General features: G+C 40.3%; 1 protein-coding gene across 3 annotated transcripts in view; it reads right to left on the minus strand.

The window, feature by feature from the left end:
- Positions 1-17,382, minus strand: part of UGDH (UDP-glucose 6-dehydrogenase) — a 30,290-nt gene extending 12,908 nt beyond the window's left edge. The window contains exons 1-3 of one of the 3 annotated variants that reach the window (XM_057309858.1): positions 16,252-17,382; positions 8,930-9,098; positions 667-768 (exon numbers count right to left, since the gene is read on the minus strand). In XM_057309858.1, coding sequence (XP_057165841.1) covers positions 667-768; positions 8,930-9,091 — 264 coding nt within the window. In that variant the 5' untranslated portion in view covers positions 9,092-9,098; positions 16,252-17,382. The remainder of the gene's footprint in view (positions 1-666; positions 769-8,929; positions 9,099-16,251) is intronic. The other 2 variants (XM_026508756.4, XM_057309857.1) reach the window with 2 other exon arrangements.
- Positions 17,383-19,215: the final 1,833 nt, after the last annotated feature.

Here is a 19,215-nt window from a genome sequence, read left to right on the forward strand (position 1 = left end):
TATGGGGCTATGAACAAATAGCACTGAGAGACTCAGTGATTTCAGGATGAACCCGGAACCGTCAAGTAACTAGTTAAGCAGGAAGTTAACTATCATCATTAGCTTTAATTTAACCCCCTATTAGTTTCATGGAAATAATACATTTTATAAATAAAATCCTCAGACAGAACAGCCAGAAGCATCTGGGGAACTCATTCAACCAATTTTTGTTGAGAAGCTACTGTATAGCGACAGATACCAGGGCAGGCAGGTTCCAAACTAAGCCTTGGAGATACAAAGATGAACGCACTGTTCTTGTCCTAGAGGAGTTCACAGTCTGAAATAAAATGTAAGTTTTCTTTCCTCCTTTTTTATAGACCTGAATCAATAGCTTTTCAAAAATATTTGCAATATCATTCACAAATGCTTTCTCAGCTCATTAAAGCTAGACATCATCTAGCATCTTTAGGACTCATAATAGTATGCAGACGGCTATCAAATAGAAAGAAAAATAAATTCTAAGTTCAGAGTCTAGGCATTACTTTTGTAATAGTAACAACCAAAATTCAACTGGACAGCTCTATACTAATTAATGATGTGGCTTGATACCAACAGATTACTATCCAAATACAATGAAACTTTTATATAGAAAAGAATCCATTAAAACTCACACAGCCAAATACTTACAGAAATAAATACAAGATCGGCTTCTTTAATGGCATCATCAATATTGGTAGAAAAAAACAGATTTTTTCCTCGACAGGATTCTACCACTTCTTTTAGTCCTGGCTAAATAGAAAAAAGAAAAAGAGTTCTATATGCAGTTTACCAGTCATATGAGATAACCTAATAGTATAGAATTACTCTTGTTAAAGGAGAAAGTTACATTACAATTTAAAGGTCTAGACTTGCTCTCAAATAACATCTTTGTAGAAAAATCTAAGATCATACACCAAAGGCCAAAAGTGTACATTATGTAACAATACTAAATAGAGCAAGACTGACTTTGCCACAATAAAAGCACCAGCTTGTTTTAATGTGTCATTATTTACCACGTGCCTGATTGTTTCCTAAGAGTTAACAATTAACTGAGTATCAATACAATTATCAGAAAATTCAAGGTCTTCTGTGATTTCAAGCAACCATTTGATTTTGCATCATCATCATGAATGCAGGTTTTTACCCCCAAGAATTCAAGTCATACAACTGGTTGTCAATCAGTCAACATTTCCCCTATGCAGACATAAATACATATTTTTTCTAAGTCCTAATGTAAGAAACAGTTTTACTGAAAATTTTTTTTACTTTTCCCATACAGTAACAGGAAATAGAGCTATGTTAAGAATACTGAGCTGTACAAAACCACCTAATAAGTATTCTTGCCAAAAAAAGGAAGGAAAGAAGGAAGGAAGGAAGGAAGGAAGGAAGGAAGGAAGGAAGGAAGGAGGGAGGGAGGGAGGGAGGGAGGGAAGGAAGGAAGGAAGGAAGGAAGGAGGGAGGGAGGGAGGGAGGGAGGGAGGGAGGGAGGGAAGGAAGGAAGGAAGGAAGGAAGGAAGGAAGGAAGGAAGGAAGGGAGGAAGGAAGGAGAAAAAAAAAATCAGATCTAAATCTTCTTAGATCAGTCCAATCAGCAAAACCCAGACTGAGAATTTCTATACGATAAACAACCTGGTTTCTTCAACAAATAAACTGAAGAGAAAAACAGAGAGAAAGAGAGATTAAAATACTATGGCCTTAAAAGACACAAGTGATACAAATCTATTGCAGTTTATGGATCTTATTTGGATTCTGATTCAAATAAACTACAGGAAGAAGGACACATAAAAGAATTCTTGATATCAAGAAACTATTCTTAAAATTTGTAGTAATAACAACGGTGACATGCTTACTTTTTTTTTTTTCAGGTTCTATTTATTTAGACAGAGAGAGAGTGCGCAGGAGAGCAAGCAAGCAGGGGGAGGGCCACAGGGAGAGGGAGAGAGAGAATCTCCAGCAGACTCCATGCAGAGCGCACAGCTGGACACGGGGCTCGATCCCACAACCCTGAGCTCATGACCTGAGTGGAAATCAAGAGTTAGCTGCTTAACCAACTGAGCCACCCAGGTGCCCCAGGTGACATGCTTACATTTTAAAAATAATTACTATTTTTTAAAAGATTTTATTTATTTATTTGAAAGAAAGAGAGAGAGCGCGTACAAGGTGGGGGGGGACGGGCAGAGGGAGAAGGAGAAACAGACTCCCTGCCGAGCAGGGTGCCCAACGGTCATAGAAACCATTTCTTTGGTTCTAGAAAATGAGAGTAAAATGTTATAGAGTTGGGATTTTGCAGACAAGACTGAATTTAGTCTTATATATAATTCCCTAATATTTAAATTAAAATAATCTAAAATCAGAGCAATGCAGAATTTATATTAACTAAGCCTTAATAATACCTCAAAACAAACAACTATATTATTCTGTTAAAATCAATAGGATATTTGTAGATCTCCAGAACTGATGCATAAGTAGTTAATAATATAGGTTCTACCTATTATTAAATTCATTATGTAATTATCACAATTAGTACTAAGAATTTATAGGGTACTTTTTATGGAAGAACTCAAATCCTTTCACAGGGTGAAATTATCTTTCATTTTATTCAGAAAAAGTAAAGCAAATTATCCATTTTGCTTTTTAAAAAGTAGCTATTAAATTGTTACAAAGTTAACAAAAAAAAAGCAGTGACTATTCAAAAAATATGGTAATACAAAATAAAATGTTTTCGTTGTTAAATGTTAACACTTTCTACTATACTATTTCCTGAGTAAACACTTAAGTATCTCGTCACCATATTTTGTCTGATGGTCATTACTAGTTCCTTTTCTGGCCGTAAAAACAACTATTTTTTTATTCATATACTTGTGGCCCATAAAATATAAACATATTGAATTAGAAAGAGCCACAATAAACACAAGCTCATGGACCCTAAGTATATGTAGCTGGGTTTCTACTATGACCCGATAATCATTTAACTTTGTCCTCTCTATTCTGAGATTATTGCTCTGAACCTCCACTGTTTCCAAGTCCTTGACCCAACTTTACCCCTCCTATCTTCTTCAAAATATTTTACCTCCTCCTATCAGACAATTCAAACTGCCAATATGTCAGTCACCTTTCTTCCATGTCCTCCGCAACAAAACTGTCTATACCTTTACCCATTCTTGTTTACTGTCCTCCAGTCTCCAAGGAAGAGGCTTTCAAGGCCAATCCCTCCACTTGTGCTTTTGCTATGTTTCTGGACTTTATTCCATCAATTAGCCCTTCCTTTTTATGCTTTGACCTTTCCTTCTCTATATAATTGGTGACCTTAGTTTTGAACATGCTCGATCCTTCATCAATCACAGAAAAAATAAATAAATACATAAAATCACTGCCTTTACCCTGTAACCCTCTCTGGTGCCGCATCTTTTTCTACATCCTCTCACTTCCTTGGTCTCGATCATCTGTAATTTTTCTCACAACAGTTACAATGGTCCCCATAATACCAAATTTAATGAACGTGTCTCAGTCCTGATTTCTTCTGTATCTGGCATAATGGATAGCTCACTCATTCATTCAGCAAATATTTACTGAGTACTTACGTGCTGGTAACTGAGTTACTCATAAGCAAGACATATACAGTTGACCTTTGAACAACACAGATTTGAACTGCATGGGTCTGTTTATACACGAATTTTTTTCCAATAAATACAGTATAGTATTGGTAAATGTATTTTCTCTTATGATTTTCTTAAAAATACTTTCTTTTTTCTGGCTTACTTTATTGTAAGAATACAGTATATAACATAGGGTGAGCAGCCCTCACCCCTACATTGTTCAAGGGTCAACTGTACATCTTTATGGGGCTTGTACTACTAAATCTCTTCTGGTTTTGGTTCACTTCAATGAACTACTCTTCATTGCTTCTCTATGGCATTTCCTCCTCCACCTATCATCAAACATTTGTTTTTCTGGGTTCTGTCCTTGACTCACGCTCTGTTCTCTCGGGAGACTATTCTTGGGAGAGCTCAATTACTCTGATTTCAACTACTACCTGTATAATCCTAACTTTACATCTCCAGCCCTGAATCATTTGCTTACACTTTTGGCAGTACCAACTGCCTCCTGAACGTCTCTGTTTGGATGTCCCAAAGCCTTTATAACTAAATAGGACCAAACAATTTGAAATTTCATCTCCCACTACCCTCCACAACATCCTGCATTCTTTTTCTTTTTAAGATTTTATTTATTTATGTGACAGAGAGACAGCCAGCGAGAGAGGGTACACAGCAGGGGAGTGGGAGAGGAAGAAGCAGGCTCCCAGCAGAGAAGCCCAATGTGGGGCTCGATCCCAGAACTCCGGGATCACGCCCTGAGCCGAAGGCAGACGCGTAACGACTGTGCTACCCAGGTGCCCCAACATCCTGCATTCTTGATCTCAATTCATGGCACAATCACGCACCCATCATACAAACTGGAAACCTAGATATCATTCTAGATTCCTTCCTCTCCATTCTTCTTATATAATCAGCAATCAAGTCCTATTATTTTTCCTTCTAAATATTCTTCCAGGGGCACCTGGGTGGCTCAGCTGCTTAAGCATCTGCCTTCAGCTCAGGTCATGATCCTAGGATCCTGGGATCGAGCCCCACATGGGGCCCCTTGCTCAGTGGGGAGCCTGCTCTCCTCCTCCCTCTGCCTGACACTCCCCCTGCTTGTGTTCTCTCGCTTGCTCTGTCAAATAAATAAATAAAATATTTTTTAAAATAAAATAAACACAACCTTATAGAAATCATCCTTATTTTCTCATTTATAAATTCCTTAAGCAGGCATTTCTTAACAACTGATGTGTGAGAAAGACACAGGAAAATTATAAATCTAAAGTCATTTACTTGCTAAGAGGAAAATCATTCTACTTGCTAAGATGATTCCTTCTAGAATTTTTTTTTTAAAAGATTTTATTTATTTATTCGACAGAGACAGCCAGCGAGAGAGGGAATACAAGCAGGGGGAGTGGGAGAGGAAGAAGCAGGCTCATAGTGGAGGAGCCTGATGTGGGGCTCGATCCCAGAACGCCAGGATCACGCCCTGAGCCGAAGGCAGACGCTTAACCGCTGTGCCACCCAGGCGCCCCTAGAATTTTAAAATACTAGTGCCATGTTTTTAACCTCCAAAGCCAGTGGGTTCTGGAAAAAGATTTCATTTATATTCTTTATAAAGAGATTTAAAGAAGAAAACATTTATTTATGAAATAAAAGTATGAAAAATAATACTTCTGTTTCTTTGTTTATAAAAGATAGGTTATTAAGAATAAACAAGTATGAGCTGGAAAAGAAATTATTTTAGATCTTAGCTCTGGACTCAATGTCAATGTAGAACATACTATTTTAAATTTAAAGCACTGAAGTCTTAGGAGGAAGAGTTTCAGATTTCAATTAATGTAAATAGTAATATCAACAGTAAGAATCTGGCCAGGGAACATGGCTAGCCAACTGATTTTTTTTTGTTTTCTCCAAGAAGAATGTCTAATTTCAATACATTTTAGCTCGTATCTTTTTAAGATTTATTTATTTTATTTTATTTTATTTTATTTTAAGATTTATGTATTTATTTTAGGGCGAGAGAGCGCAAGTGCATATGTGAGTGGGGAGAGGGGCAGAGGGAGAGAATCTTCAAGCAGACTCCCTCTCTCTGGGCTCAGTCTCACGACCCATGAGATCATGACCTGAGCCAAAACCAAGAGTCAGACACTCAACTGACTGACTCACTCAGGTGCCCCTAGTTTTCATTTTCTCCAATTCAGGATATCTTTGTTGTTTGTTTTTAAGTTAATTTTTACTGAAATAAAACAAAAGTACATAAAACTGCAAATACATTAGTATAGAAAAGTGTGTAGCTCAATTTTCAAAAGTGAATACACTTGTGTAACCACTATCATGAGAATTAGAACATTAACTAAATCAGAACCTGCAGTTTGCCCTCTCCGAGTCACTAGTACAGCTCAAATTAACACCACGCTGATTTCAATCATCAGAGATCAATTTGCTTATATTTGAACTTTATACAAATAGAATTGTACAAAATGCACTACTTTGTGTCTGACAGCACATTACTTTGGGGAGAACTTAACCATATTCTTGCACATAGGAGTAGTTTCGTCAATTTTCGATGCAGTATAATATTTTATTGCAGGATTAGGCATATCATTTATGTATCCACTCCAATGCCGATTAACATTTAGGTTGTTTCCCATTTACGTCTCCTATGAATAGCACTGTTAATACCTGTCTTTTGGTGCACATATGTATGCATTTCTGTTGGATATACACCTACAAGTGAATTGCTGGATCAGACTACACAGATTTCCAGCTTCGGTAAATACTGCCAAGCACTCCTGAAAGTGGCTACACCAGACTACGTTCTGACAGCACTGTGTAAAATTCCAATGGCTCTAAATCCTTGTCAACACTTAGTATTGTCAGTAGTAATAATTTTAGCCATTCTGATGAGTGCCCTTTGTTTCTGAAGACTGAAGTACACTGCTGGCAGAATTAATTACTTATTGGATATAAATATGGCTTACAGGGTTTCAGATGACTTGCAGCCCTTTTATAAAACTCTTACTAAGTTATCTTTCCAAAATTTTTTTTTTTTAATTCTCCAAAACCAAATCTAGTAGTAATGTTATAACAGGAAAAGAAATGCTATAGCACTAAAGTAATTTAAAGGACTATTATGGGGTTTGGGGGCGCCTAGGTGGCTCAGTCAGTGAAGTGGTGGACTCTTGGTTTGGGCCAGGTCATGGGATCAGGCCTGGGTTGGACTCCACACTCAGTGCAGAGGCCGCTTGTCCCTCTCCCTCCCTCACTTCCCCTCCCACAGCTCTGTCTCTGTCTCTCCCTCTCTCTCAGATAAATAAATAAATAATCTTTAAAGAACTGTTATGGATGGTTCATCTGGTAGAGAAAGAAAGGGTAAAGCACAAACAGAAGCTTACACACACACAGAGATTTTTGTTTTTACTCCACTTCTGATTTAGATATGAGTAAATCTATGATATTGGGTAGCTACTACTCTGTGGGTGCTTTTTCATGGATTTCTATATTTTATATGCCTATAAAACTGGGTTGAGACTTCCCTTCCAAAGGACTAACACATTTAAAGACTATGATTAAGCAATTGACTCTTGATTTCAGGTCATGATCTCAGTGTAGTGAGATGGAGCCCCAAGTCAGGCTCCTTGCTCAGTGGGGAGTCTGCTTGAGTTTCTCTCCCTCTGTCCCTCCCCTTGCTCATACTCTCTAAAATAAATAAATAAATCTGAAGGAAGGAAGGAAGGAAGGAAGGAAGGAAGGAAGGAAGGAAGGAAGGAAGGGAAAGAGAGAGAGAAAGGATGAAAGAAAGAAAGAATAAAAGAAAGGATGGAAGGAAGGAAGGAAGGAAGAAAAAGAAAGAAAGAAAGAAAGAAAGAAAGAAAGAAAGAAAGAAAGAAAGAAAGAAAGAAAGAAAGAAAGAGGGAAAAAGTGATTGGGGCGCCTGGGTGGCACAGTCGTTAAGTGTCTGCCTTTGGCTCAGGGCGTGATCCCAACGTTATGGGATCGAGCCCCACATCAGGCTCCTCCGCTAGGAGTCTGCTTCTTCCTCTCCCACTCCCCCTGCTTGTGTTCTCTCTCTCACTGGCTGGCTATCTCTGTCAAATAAATAAATAAAATCTTAAAAAAAAAAAGAAAGAAAGAAAATGTCTTAAAAAAAAAAAAGAAAAAGAAAGAAAATGATTGATAACAGTCTTACAAATAACAAAGCTTTCCTGAAAGAAAAAAAAAGGAATATATTAATGGTGGAAAAAAATGCCACCATAAAATTTCCAAATGCTTCTCTGTTGGGTTTCTTTTTCTTTTCTTTTCTTTTTTTTTTTAAAGATTTTATTTATTTATTTGAGAGAGAGAGAGACAGCCAGTGAGAGAGGGAACACAACAAGCAGGGGGAGTGGGAGAGGAAGAAGCAGGCTCCCAGCGGAGAAGCCTGATGTGGGGCTCCATCCCAGAATGCTGGGATCACGCCCTGAGCCGAAGGCAGACGCTTAACGACTGAGCCACCCAGGCGCCCCTCTGTTGGGTTTCAAAAGCATAATATTGTGAACTCATTTTACAGTGAAATTTTTAAAAATGGGATACACATAGCTTAATAAAATCATTGGAAGCATATCTTCCTAACTATACATTATCTAAATTCACAGCAATTTAGGGGCACCGGGTGACTCAGTCAGTTAAGCATCTGCCTCTGGCTCAGGTTATGATCTCAGGGTCCTGGGATCAAGCCCCACGTCGGGCTCTCTACTCAGCAGGGAGTCAGCTTCTCCCTCTCTCTCTATGGTCTCCCTCCCTCCCTCCCTCTCTCTCAAATAAATAAATAAAATCTTTTTAAAAAATTCACAGCAATTTTGAAATTCTAACTAAACAAATTTGTGATACTAAGCACTAGATATAAAAGACATCATTTATCCACTCACAGTTTACCTGATAGAAGTACAGTACAATAACCCCCAAATATCATGGACTTATATGAATTAATATTATAAACACCCACAGTTTTATTATTTTCTTTGTACAGAACACCTTTCTAAAATTTTACTATTACAATATGGTAACCATATTAACAAAATTAGAAAAATAGAGAAGAGAAAAAATTACCCATATTCTCACTGCACTAACACCACCATTATTAATATTCTAATAAATTTTTTCCCAGTCATTTTCCCTGGGCATACTTGACATAATCACAGTTGTAATGTCCATGACATTGTGTATCTAGATTTCTCATTTAATTTCTTTTCAGTTGCAGTCATAGATTTTTACATTAATAGCAATTTATTTATCAAAAACAGTAAGAAAACAAAGAACATAAGAACAAAGAATTATTTAAAATGGTTTACCTCATAAATAGGGAGCGTAGGAGAGTTCCATGCGTTGATTCTTGATTCATTGACGTCAACAACTGTTACCCTGATTTCGGGGCACATATGAGCAATGACACTACACGTAGGTCCTCCAACATAGCCCGCACCAATGCAACAGATCTTCTTAATTTCAAACATGATTAAACTAGAAGGGAAGCAGTAAGATTGTTCTACTATTGAAAACAAAATTTAAAGAAATCGCATTGCACGTTTATCACGCTTTATAAAAACTGTCAAGGTGACAGATAATCTGGAAAGATTTCCTGCATTCATACTCATTAAGAATTATTAAAAGAACGATAATATATAACATTCCAATTGGAATGTCTGCTCTTGGCTGCACTAGCATAAAACATGGGGGAAAAAAAGTAACTGATATTACTGAAAAAGAGCCACAAAGATGATAATGACCTAATATTCAAAAATTCAAAAAGCAAAATAAAACCTTACTTAGGCCTCTAAGGCCACAAGGGTAATTCTGACTGCTGAGGAAAAATTCAAGGGTAAACACACCAGTGCAATTCTTGCTTAAATAAATGCCGGTGTACAAAGGTCAGCCTTATGGCAGGTTTAGACTAACAGGACAGATATCAGGAAACTTGACAGATAATAAGATTAGTTTGAAAGTCCAGAAGCGGCCTCTGTGATTATATTCCCTATACAATTTGGCTTCAGCAGTTTATTTTTAGGTACCTGACGATGATCTTAAACTCCATTTCAACTTTAATCAGAAACTGTGCCATGGTTAAACAAAAGTCATTTGTGTAGTTAGCAAAGCTGTTACACAGATTTTGATGGGTTTTCAAAAGCCATGTAGGTGAACTGATTCACACTTATCCAAATGACAAGGTACTGATTTATGTATAAGAATGTCAGTTTATTCATTATAATGAGAACAAGAACTGTCAAACTGATCCGATTTTTAGAATTTTAGTCTTTGCCAAGACCGACCTCCGACATCATCTAATCTAACCCACTCATGGATTCCAAAGAGAAGGAAAATGCCAATCAGAGAGTTTAAGAACTTGTTAGTATACTCCTGCGTGGGTCAGAGAAGGTGCTGTGGAAGGCGGATCTTATTATAACGCCTGGCAAGTACAACCCTACTCTGAAAAAAGATACCCGAGCCACATAATTAAGATGATCCAGTTCCCTTAAGTCTGAATCTGTATTAATCAAACAATGTTCTAATCACTGGTTTTCTGGGTAGACTTCCCTCCTGGAAGAGAATGAGCTGAACAGCCCATACAAGTATCCTGGTCTGTGTTAGGAAACAACTAAGTCGGCTTATAAATCAATCTTCAGTTCAGGTTATGTTTAGCAGATATCAATTCAAAGTCTAATCTCTAATGACCTTTACTTAAAAAGAACAGAAATTTGGTAAAACAGTAAAGATGAGCAAAATTTGGAATCTACCGATTCTACAAAAGACAGCAATATTCTTAGTGATACACATACAAAGAAATCTTTTAAATTTATTTTTTGTGGGGTGCCTGGGTGGCTCAGTCAGTTAAGCATCTGCCTTTGGCTCAGGTCATGACCCCAGGGTCCTGAGATCAAGCCCCATGTTGGGCTCCCTGCTCATCGGGGAGCCGGCTTCTCCCTCTCCCTCTGCTGCTCCCCCTGCTTGTGCTCTCTCACTCATCTCTGTCAAATGAATAAATAAAATATTTTAAAAAATAATAATAATAAAATAAAAATTTATTCTTTGTTTTGAATAGGTAATAAATTCATATGGTACAAAATTAAATCTGTGTGACAAAGTATACAGTAAGAAGCCTCAAGTCTACCCCATCCCTATCTCTTGGCTACTCACTACTTTGCTTTCACAAGCAAACCTTTTATTAGTTACTTGTGTATCCATCCAGTGTTTCTCATACAGTACAAGTAAATACACATATGTATTTTAATAATCCTGACTTTCTAAATTCAAGAGGTAAAATACTATAATATACTATCAACATGTGGCTTTTTTTCACTTAATGTATTCTTACCTGTCTATTTCCCCCCTCTCGCTCTTTTTATTTTTTATTTTTATTTTTTTCTGTTTCCAGTAAAACTCTTTTTTAGAAACAGTTACACTGTATTCCATTGTGTGGATGTACTTACCAGGAAATATTAAAACCATACTAAATCTGGTAGATCCTCTTTAATTATTTTTTAAGTAGGCCCCAGGCCCAATGTGGGGCTTGAACTCATTGCCCTGAAAGCAAGAGTTCCATGCTCTAAGAGCTGAGCCAGCCAGGTGCCCCTGGTAGATTCTCTCTTTAATAATCTAAATAAATGGGTTAAGAGTTTCCTATTATCACCTGTGAAGCCACACAAACATGATATTTCTATTAAACTTGAAGGGTTCCAAAATTCACCCTAGCAAAAATACTGAGCCTAACAAAATTTACTTTTGGCAACCATTCATCTTTTTCTTCACACTTCTTCTACTCTTCAGTTCTGACTTACTACTCTCCAGGCTTCAAGTGCCCTATACACAAGAAGAAAGAGAAACTGCTAGGAGGAAAGAACTGCATTGGGACTGACAAGCAACTAAAGCTCAGGGGAATGTTCTAAAAAGCTCCCACTTGTGGGACAGTTGAGCCTGGAGCAGGCTTACCACAGACGTGTCTCCAGCATTCACTGCCACTGTCCCCACCTCTACAGTAGAAAGGGCTTGGCATCGGGTTTCAGAAAAATTGTTTCAACTGCTTCAGGCCTAGTCCTTTGGTCTCTTTCACGAAAAATTAATATTCCCAATTTAAGGGTCTACCTGTGGGCACAGAAGAGAATCTGGCCATAGATACAGGTCCTGACACTCAAGAATTTAACAATTTACTTAGGGAAAAATTCAACTGAAAAACATTTATTAAACACCCTATGTACTCTGGATACAACAGTGAACATGACAGGTACAGTTCCTACTCTTTCACGGTTATATTCTAGTGGGAGAGCGCAAAACAAAATAACTGCAGCTGTGATACATTCCATATAAAGGAAATAAACACGTAGGTGGAGAAGGAGAGACTGTCTATGGGGGAAAAAACTACTGTAGATAGGGTAGTTAAAGGAGGACTCTCTGAGAAGGTGACTCTTAAGCTGACTTTAAAGATGAAAAGGAGGGGCGCCTGGGTGGCTCAGTCCGTTAAGTGCCTGACTCTTGATTTTGGCTCAGTTCATGATCTCAGGGTCATGATCTCAGGGTTGTGAGATGGAGCCCCTTGTCGGGCTCCATGCTCACTCAGTGCAGAGTCTGCTTGTGATTCTCCCTCCCCCCCCATCTCAAATAAATAATAAATAAATAAATAGAATCTTAAAAAGATGAAAAGGAGTTAGTCACACCCAAGCAACATATAAGGCAGTATAATCAATTGAATGACTAAATGAGTATTAAAGTCCAGAGGGAAAAAAAAATAAGAAGGTATCTACATCAAGGGAAAGATAGAATCTAAGCTTGGCCTAAAGACTAAGTAGGATATAGAAAGAAAAGACAGGTGGGGGAGAGCACTCCAGTTGGGGGGGGGAGGAATAAATAAGGACTTATAAACAGAACTGAGTCCAAAGAAGTAAGACTAAGGACTAGTTGGATAAACATACGGGTATTAAGAAGTGGTAAGAGGTACTAACTGTCTTGTAGAGCGGAAAGGAATTTAAAGTGGGTCTCAAATGCCCCTTTCAGGGAAGCATGCCCACGGCAGTTCAGGAGGTTATAATTTAATAACTTCAGGCAACAAGGGCGCCTGGGGGGCTCAGTCGGGTAAGTGTCTGCCTTCAGCTCAGGTCATGATCCCGGGGTCCTGGGATGGAGTCAAGCATCGGGCTCCCTGCTCAGCGGGGTCCTGCTTCTCCCTCTGCCCCTCTCCCCTGCTAGTGCTCACTCATGCTCTCTCACAAAAATAAATAAATAAAGTCTTAAAAAAATAAAATAACTTAAGGTAACATAATTAAAAGTAACGATAACAATCAACAGCATTTGTGTAGCTAAAATCTAATAAACTCCACTAAAGGAAAAAAAAGGGGGAGGATCAGCCTGTAGCCTGGAAAGAGGGAGTTAAGAACAAGAATGATGTGTTTATTTCAGCACTGTCTAGAGAAGAATGACACAGAATCTGGAAGTCAGAAGTATTCTGGTTTCAGAGAGGTGGGGTAAGAATAGGCTTTCCCTATGTTTATGGCATGTTCTCCAAAGATTCCTTGCTCTGATTCCACTCTCCCTTATGAATTCAGATTCCCAGGAATCATAATACCAGAAAGGGATGACCCAGATTTGAGATAACAAGCATTCCAGGAACTGCAATAAAATTTCCCTACTGTAATATTAAGGTTTCATTCTAGTGTAACCATTAGTCTCTTATGAGTTTAATCATTTTAAGTTAACATCTAAAGTCTTGGGCCGCCTGGGTGGCTCAGTCGTTAAGCGTCTGCCTTCGGCTCAGGGCGTGATCCCAGAGTCCTGGGATGGAGCCCCACATCAGGCTCCTCCGCTGGGAGCCTGCTTCTTCCTCTCCCACTCCCCCTGCTTGTGTTCCCTCTCTCACTGGCTGTCTCTATCTCTGTCTAATAAATAAATAAAATCTTAAAAAAAAAATCTAAAGTCTCATTAACTCTGGGCCCATGGAGGAAAAAAAAAAAAATCTAACTTCCAGATCTGCAAGGCTGAAGATGAAGTCGTAAACTGCGATGAAGCTGAAGAACTGTCCCGCCAGTGGAATACCCTTACTCGACAGCTAGCCAACCTCTCTAATTACAACCAGTATATTGGGAATACCTAAAAAGTAGAATTTCAAAGTATTTTTGGACCAGAGGATCTTTTGGGATTACCATTTAATCCTAGAGCCAAGAGGTTATAACATTCTTACATAAACATAGATTGAATGTCTACATGATGCAACTCTTAGGTTCAAGGAGTTCACAGTTTAATAAGGCGCTCCCAGGCTAACAGTTCTTATCTGCTGCTGTTACCTCTACACTTAGAACAGTAGGCTCTCAGTAAATACTAACTGAATCAATGAGTAACTCTCCATCGGGGCCTGTTTGAGATGAAGACTGTTATTTGAATATCTTTAGCTCAGATGGCTGATCATTGTATTTTTGCTGAAATTGTCCAGAATACTATCGGCCTCTCTTTTTTATGTAGAACTTTGGCATGTCTTCCCAGAAATACTTCTCATCCACCTTGACTGCTAGGCTGTATTTAGCTTGCCTTACATACGGCACCTGGGGTAGACTACTGATGGATCTATATCATAGAACTGCATGTGTTTTGGGGTGTCCCTGTGGTGCTATTTCACATGAAGCATGGCTTATAGGTGACAGTGGGAAAACTACTGAAGAACTGTGCAAGTCCCAGTAAATCGTCACTTGGAAGTTTCACTACAATCTTCAATCTTTATTATGGAGTTTGATACAGTGTTAGTGTTAGTAATATACTTTGCCTGACACAGATGTCTTCTGATTCCATATTCCATTTCTACTTTTATGTACCTTCAGATCTTCTATTGTGCTGTCAGGGAAATGGGAATGTTTGCTTACTGAGTATGTCAGTTTGAAATGAGTTTCTACCTCTGTATTTTGGGAAAATCTCAACAACCCAGGCTGTTCCAAAACTACTCTTCCTCTAAAATTTTATAAATTCAGATCAATATTTCGACCTAGAAGATGTGGCTAACAAATATCGAAGGTCCTATTACAATCAAAGCTGAGTCTAATCCCTCCATCCCCACCCCTCTTCAGTATACTCTGCGTAATTACCCAGTAATTACGTTGTAGTTGGATACATCAACTTCACACATCACCTTAGTCATTTCCAAAAATTAAATACTAACAGATGCTTGACCTGGGAAAAATATTTAATCAATGAGAAAGGCAGTGATAATGTTCTATCTAAAGGGCATCATATAAAGCTGTGGAAATAAGTGGGAAGATGAAGTCTACTTATTAGTTACAGACTTAATGTTTGAGAAAGGAGTACAGCAATGGGAGATGAAATGAGATCCTTTCAATCAGGGTTGTCTACCACTTACCTTAACTAGATGCTGGGTATTAACAAGCACATCTCAGAGCAGACAGTAAGCTCTTTCATTTCCAGAACCCCCCTGAAGAAACAGACCAGACTACTGTTCTCCATTTCATAGGGGATTTGAAGAAACTCAAAGAGTCACTGTGTCTTTGAGGGCAGTCAATGGACAGCTACTCCTCTGTATATCCATGAAAAAGGTCCTTACCAGTGAATCCCTCTTTTCAGTACACCATAATTTTCAAGCCTACTCAGTTATCTTCCTATATATAAGAAGTATGATTTTTCTTTTTTCTTTTCTTTCTTAAAGATTATTTAATCATTTGAGAGAAAGAAAGCACAAGCAGGGGCAGAGGGAGAAAGGTCTCGATCCCAAGACCCTGAGATCACAACCTGAGCTAAGACAGGCGCTTAACTGACTGAGCCACCCATGCGCCACAAGAAATATGATTTTTCAAGATTTCACACAAACATGATCCCCTGAAGTACCCAAGAAAGGCTTTCCCTGACATGAAATAAAGCAATTATATGGTGTGGCAGCCAATAATGGATTCCAGCATAGCCCGTACAGATGTCACGAATGTCTTAGGATTTCGCCCTCAGGGGCTTTCTGGCTTGTTTCCTCTTTAGTACTTAAGAAGGGAGGCTAGTGGGGCGCCTGGGTGGCACAGCGGTTAAGCGTCTGCCTTCGGCTCAGGGCGTGATCCGGCGTTAAGTGATCGAGCCCCACATCAGGCTCCTCCGCTAGGAGCCTGCTTCTTCCTCTCCCACTCCCCCTGCTTGTGTTCCCTCTCTCGCTGGCTGTCTCTATCTCTGTCAAATAAATAAATAAAATCTTAAAAAAAAAAAAGAAAGAAAGAAAAGAAGGGCGGCTAGTGACAGGAGGTGAACAGACTAAACACAAACAAAAGACCAGGACTCTGAGACCAAAATGGGGTCCCTAACCAGAGGACCGCTTCCTTCGGTGGACGTTCGGCTTCCTGGGAAAATCTCATTTGTTTCAAGTCAGAAAGTGAGAAAAAGCAGAAAGAAGCGTCTGGAAGACTCCCGAGTGTACTCCCGAGTGTAGAATAAAAAGCCCACGCTATCCCCATTCTCAGGGCAGCGGACCAAAAGGCGATTCCCGCCCAGAGCCCAAAGGAGGAGGCCAGGGTCGTGAGACTGGGAGCCCCTGACCCAGCGCAGAGCGCAACCGGGAGCAGCGCGCACTCCCCCGCCCCGCTCCCTGCACATCCCGCGGAGACCGGGGACCTTCCCAACGAGGTGGCAGGGCCAGCCCGAGAAAGGCGCTTACCCACTTCCAGGCACCGAGCGCAGCGGCCGCTCCGATCCGGACTGCTCGGACAGCTCCTCTCTATGGGCCGCGCTGCAGCAGCTCCTGCACACTCGCCCTGCTCCGCCTGACCTCCTCTCACCGCCCGCCCCTCCCTCTGGCTGCCAACCACTGCACCCTGAGTCCCGGGCCCGAGCCCGTATTTAAAGGATTCTGCCCGAGAAGGCGGAGGCTTCATTCCCCCGCAGCCAGGCCCTCCAGGACTCTGCCCTCCACCGCATCCCTGCTCCTCCTCCCGCCACACTAGGCCCGGGCCCGCCCCTATTTCCTGCGGACCCCAGGGGCGGGGAGTCGGGGCGGTGCTAATCGTAGCTGGATGGGGAAGCCCCGCCCCTAGCCGCGCCTGGGCGAATCCGCTAGGGCCAGCTCAGCGATCCCGCCCCTGCCGCTCGCGGCCCTGGGCGGGGCTGAGTGCGTGGCCAGTCTGCTGAGGCCCTTGGGGTGGGGCTCCAGGTGCCGATAGGCCGGGTACTAGTCTTCCCGGCCGCCTGCAGACGAAGTCTCGTCGCCTGGCCTCGCTTCCCTCCCTGTGTCCCGATCCCCGCTGACGGTCGGCGCTGAGGTGGTACCGCGTGCGCGCCAGGTCGGCCATGATCTAGGACTGCGGGGGTACTGGGCCGTCTGCGGCTCGAGGGGACCGGAAGGTCTCGGCCCCCTTTCCGGTCTCCCCAGCAGCCCCGAGGACCGACCTCGTCTTTCGGCCCCTTAGACCCTGTGGGTCAGACCGCCCGGCGGCTTGCTCTCCTCCCACACCCTCCGGGCCGGCGGCCCAAGGTTTAGTCAGATCCCTTCCCTCGCCACTTCTGGGAAGGAGGCGCCTCGCGTCAGTAGGGATGCTGAGTCCCGTCGTGACTGGACCAGTTAGTGCCTCCGCCCTGATCCCTGGGAGGAGAAGCATGACACCCACGCCCTCCAGACATATTTTCCAGAGCTACTCCTGCCAAATTCTGGATCTGGGTTGTCTGTGCTGAGAGTTTGCAACATACAAGTTCCGTGTGTGAGGAAGAGTAAAATTAATGTGTGGACGCTGCCCGTTTTTCATGAGGAGGGCAGTTCTGTTCTCTTTCTCCTCTTCAAAGTCATCTTAAGTCTCAGATCTGTGAAGAGAAAAGCAGTCATGACTTTTTTTGTGTTCCTCATTAAGAATTATATCAGGTTACATCATCTGTACTTGAAGTCAAAGACCAGTTTTATTTTATTTTTAAGATTTTATTTATTTGTCAGAGAGAGAGAAAGTACAAGCCAGGGGAGCAGCAGGCAGGGGGAGAAACAGGCTCCCTGCGGAGCAGAGCACCCAACGCTGGACTCCATCCCAGGATCCTGGGATCGTGACCTGAGCTGAAGACAGATGCTTAATTGACTGAGCCACCTAGGTGTCCCCAAAGACCATTTAAAATACGTCATGAGGAACATGATTAGGAGTTTATAAAGGCACATTAAAATACCTCATAGATGCTGGCTGTTGTTTTTTTAAAATTTTATTTATTTAAGTAATGTCTACACTCAGCATGGGGCTCCAACTCACCACCAGGAGATCAAGAGTCTCATGCTCTTCCTCATGAGCCAGCCAGGCACCCTGAGATGATGGTTTTCTTGACAGGATCATGACAACTTCTAGAAAGCTGTTAAATGTTGATTAAACAGTTTGCTATAGATTGTAGAAAGTATGATATAATATGCAGGTGTTGTACATTCTAAGCAGGTAAATTCATTTATCCAACAAATATTAGTGCCTATTGTGTGTTTAAACAGTACAATCTCAGAAATTAAATAAGAATATCAGTACTAGCTAGAATGGACCTTTGGATACAGGACACAGTTCTCAAAATGTACTGACAATCCCTGAGACCCTTTCAGAGGATCCAGGAAGTCAAAACATTTTCATAATAATACTAACATGTTACTTGTTTTTTTACTCTCATCTTCTCACATGTATACAGTGGAATTTTCCAGAGGCTGTATGACACATGATATCATAACAGACTAATGGAGATTTATAGATTAATAAAAATGTGAAGCAATACCAGTCTTCTTACTAATTTTTAATTTGTAAATACAGTAATTTTTCATAAAAATATGTGGTTAATGTTAACATGTCATGGATTTATTATTGTCAATGTTAAGGAATCTATGTATTTTTCATAATTTGTCAATTTTTATTTCTAATAAGGTAAATACCAGTAGCTACAGTCAACATGAAAAAACTTTTTGGGGCCTTCAAATTTTAAATGTGTTAAGGAGTCCGGAGAACAAAAAGTTTGAGAACTGCTTGATGTAGACCAATTATTTTCAGATTATGTTTCATGGAGCTCTAAGTTTTTCTGGTGGTGTGTCACTCTGTGAGGAAAGAGAATGAGTGGATGAGTAAAAGGTTAAAACAGACAGGGCTCCGGGTCTCCTACATTTATCTCCCCTTTCCTCCACATCAGAGCAGTTCTACTTTTATCTGTTTAATCTGCTTGATATATCAATTTTTCATGTAGGATTTCAATTTATACATGGATTCCTCTTCAAACTTAAAAAACATTGATTCATTCATTGAATAAGTATTTCTCTCCAAGTATTTCCCACATGCTGGTCACCAGGAATACAACTGAGTAAAGAATGATACATTCCCTTCCTTCATAAATTTTACTCTATGGGGAAACATCAATCAATCAATCACACAGATAAATGTAAAATTACAACTTTATTAAGGTGGGATATATATATAGTCTTATGAGAGTATACAGCATGAGTATTTAACATAGTAGTTAGGGATGCTTCCTCAAGTTGTGAAAATTGAGCTCCTAAAGAATATGGGAATTAACTGGGGGAAATGAAGAGGGTAGTTACAGGAATAAAAAGAGTGAATGTGAGGCGAGCAATTCAGAGCTAATTACAGTAATTAAGAATTACAAATAGCATGTCCAGGGTAGTAGCCAT

This window comes from Ursus arctos, unplaced genomic scaffold (assembly GCF_023065955.2).
Source record: "Ursus arctos isolate Adak ecotype North America unplaced genomic scaffold, UrsArc2.0 scaffold_9, whole genome shotgun sequence".
In the NCBI taxonomy this organism is placed as follows: domain Eukaryota; kingdom Metazoa; phylum Chordata; class Mammalia; order Carnivora; family Ursidae; genus Ursus; species Ursus arctos.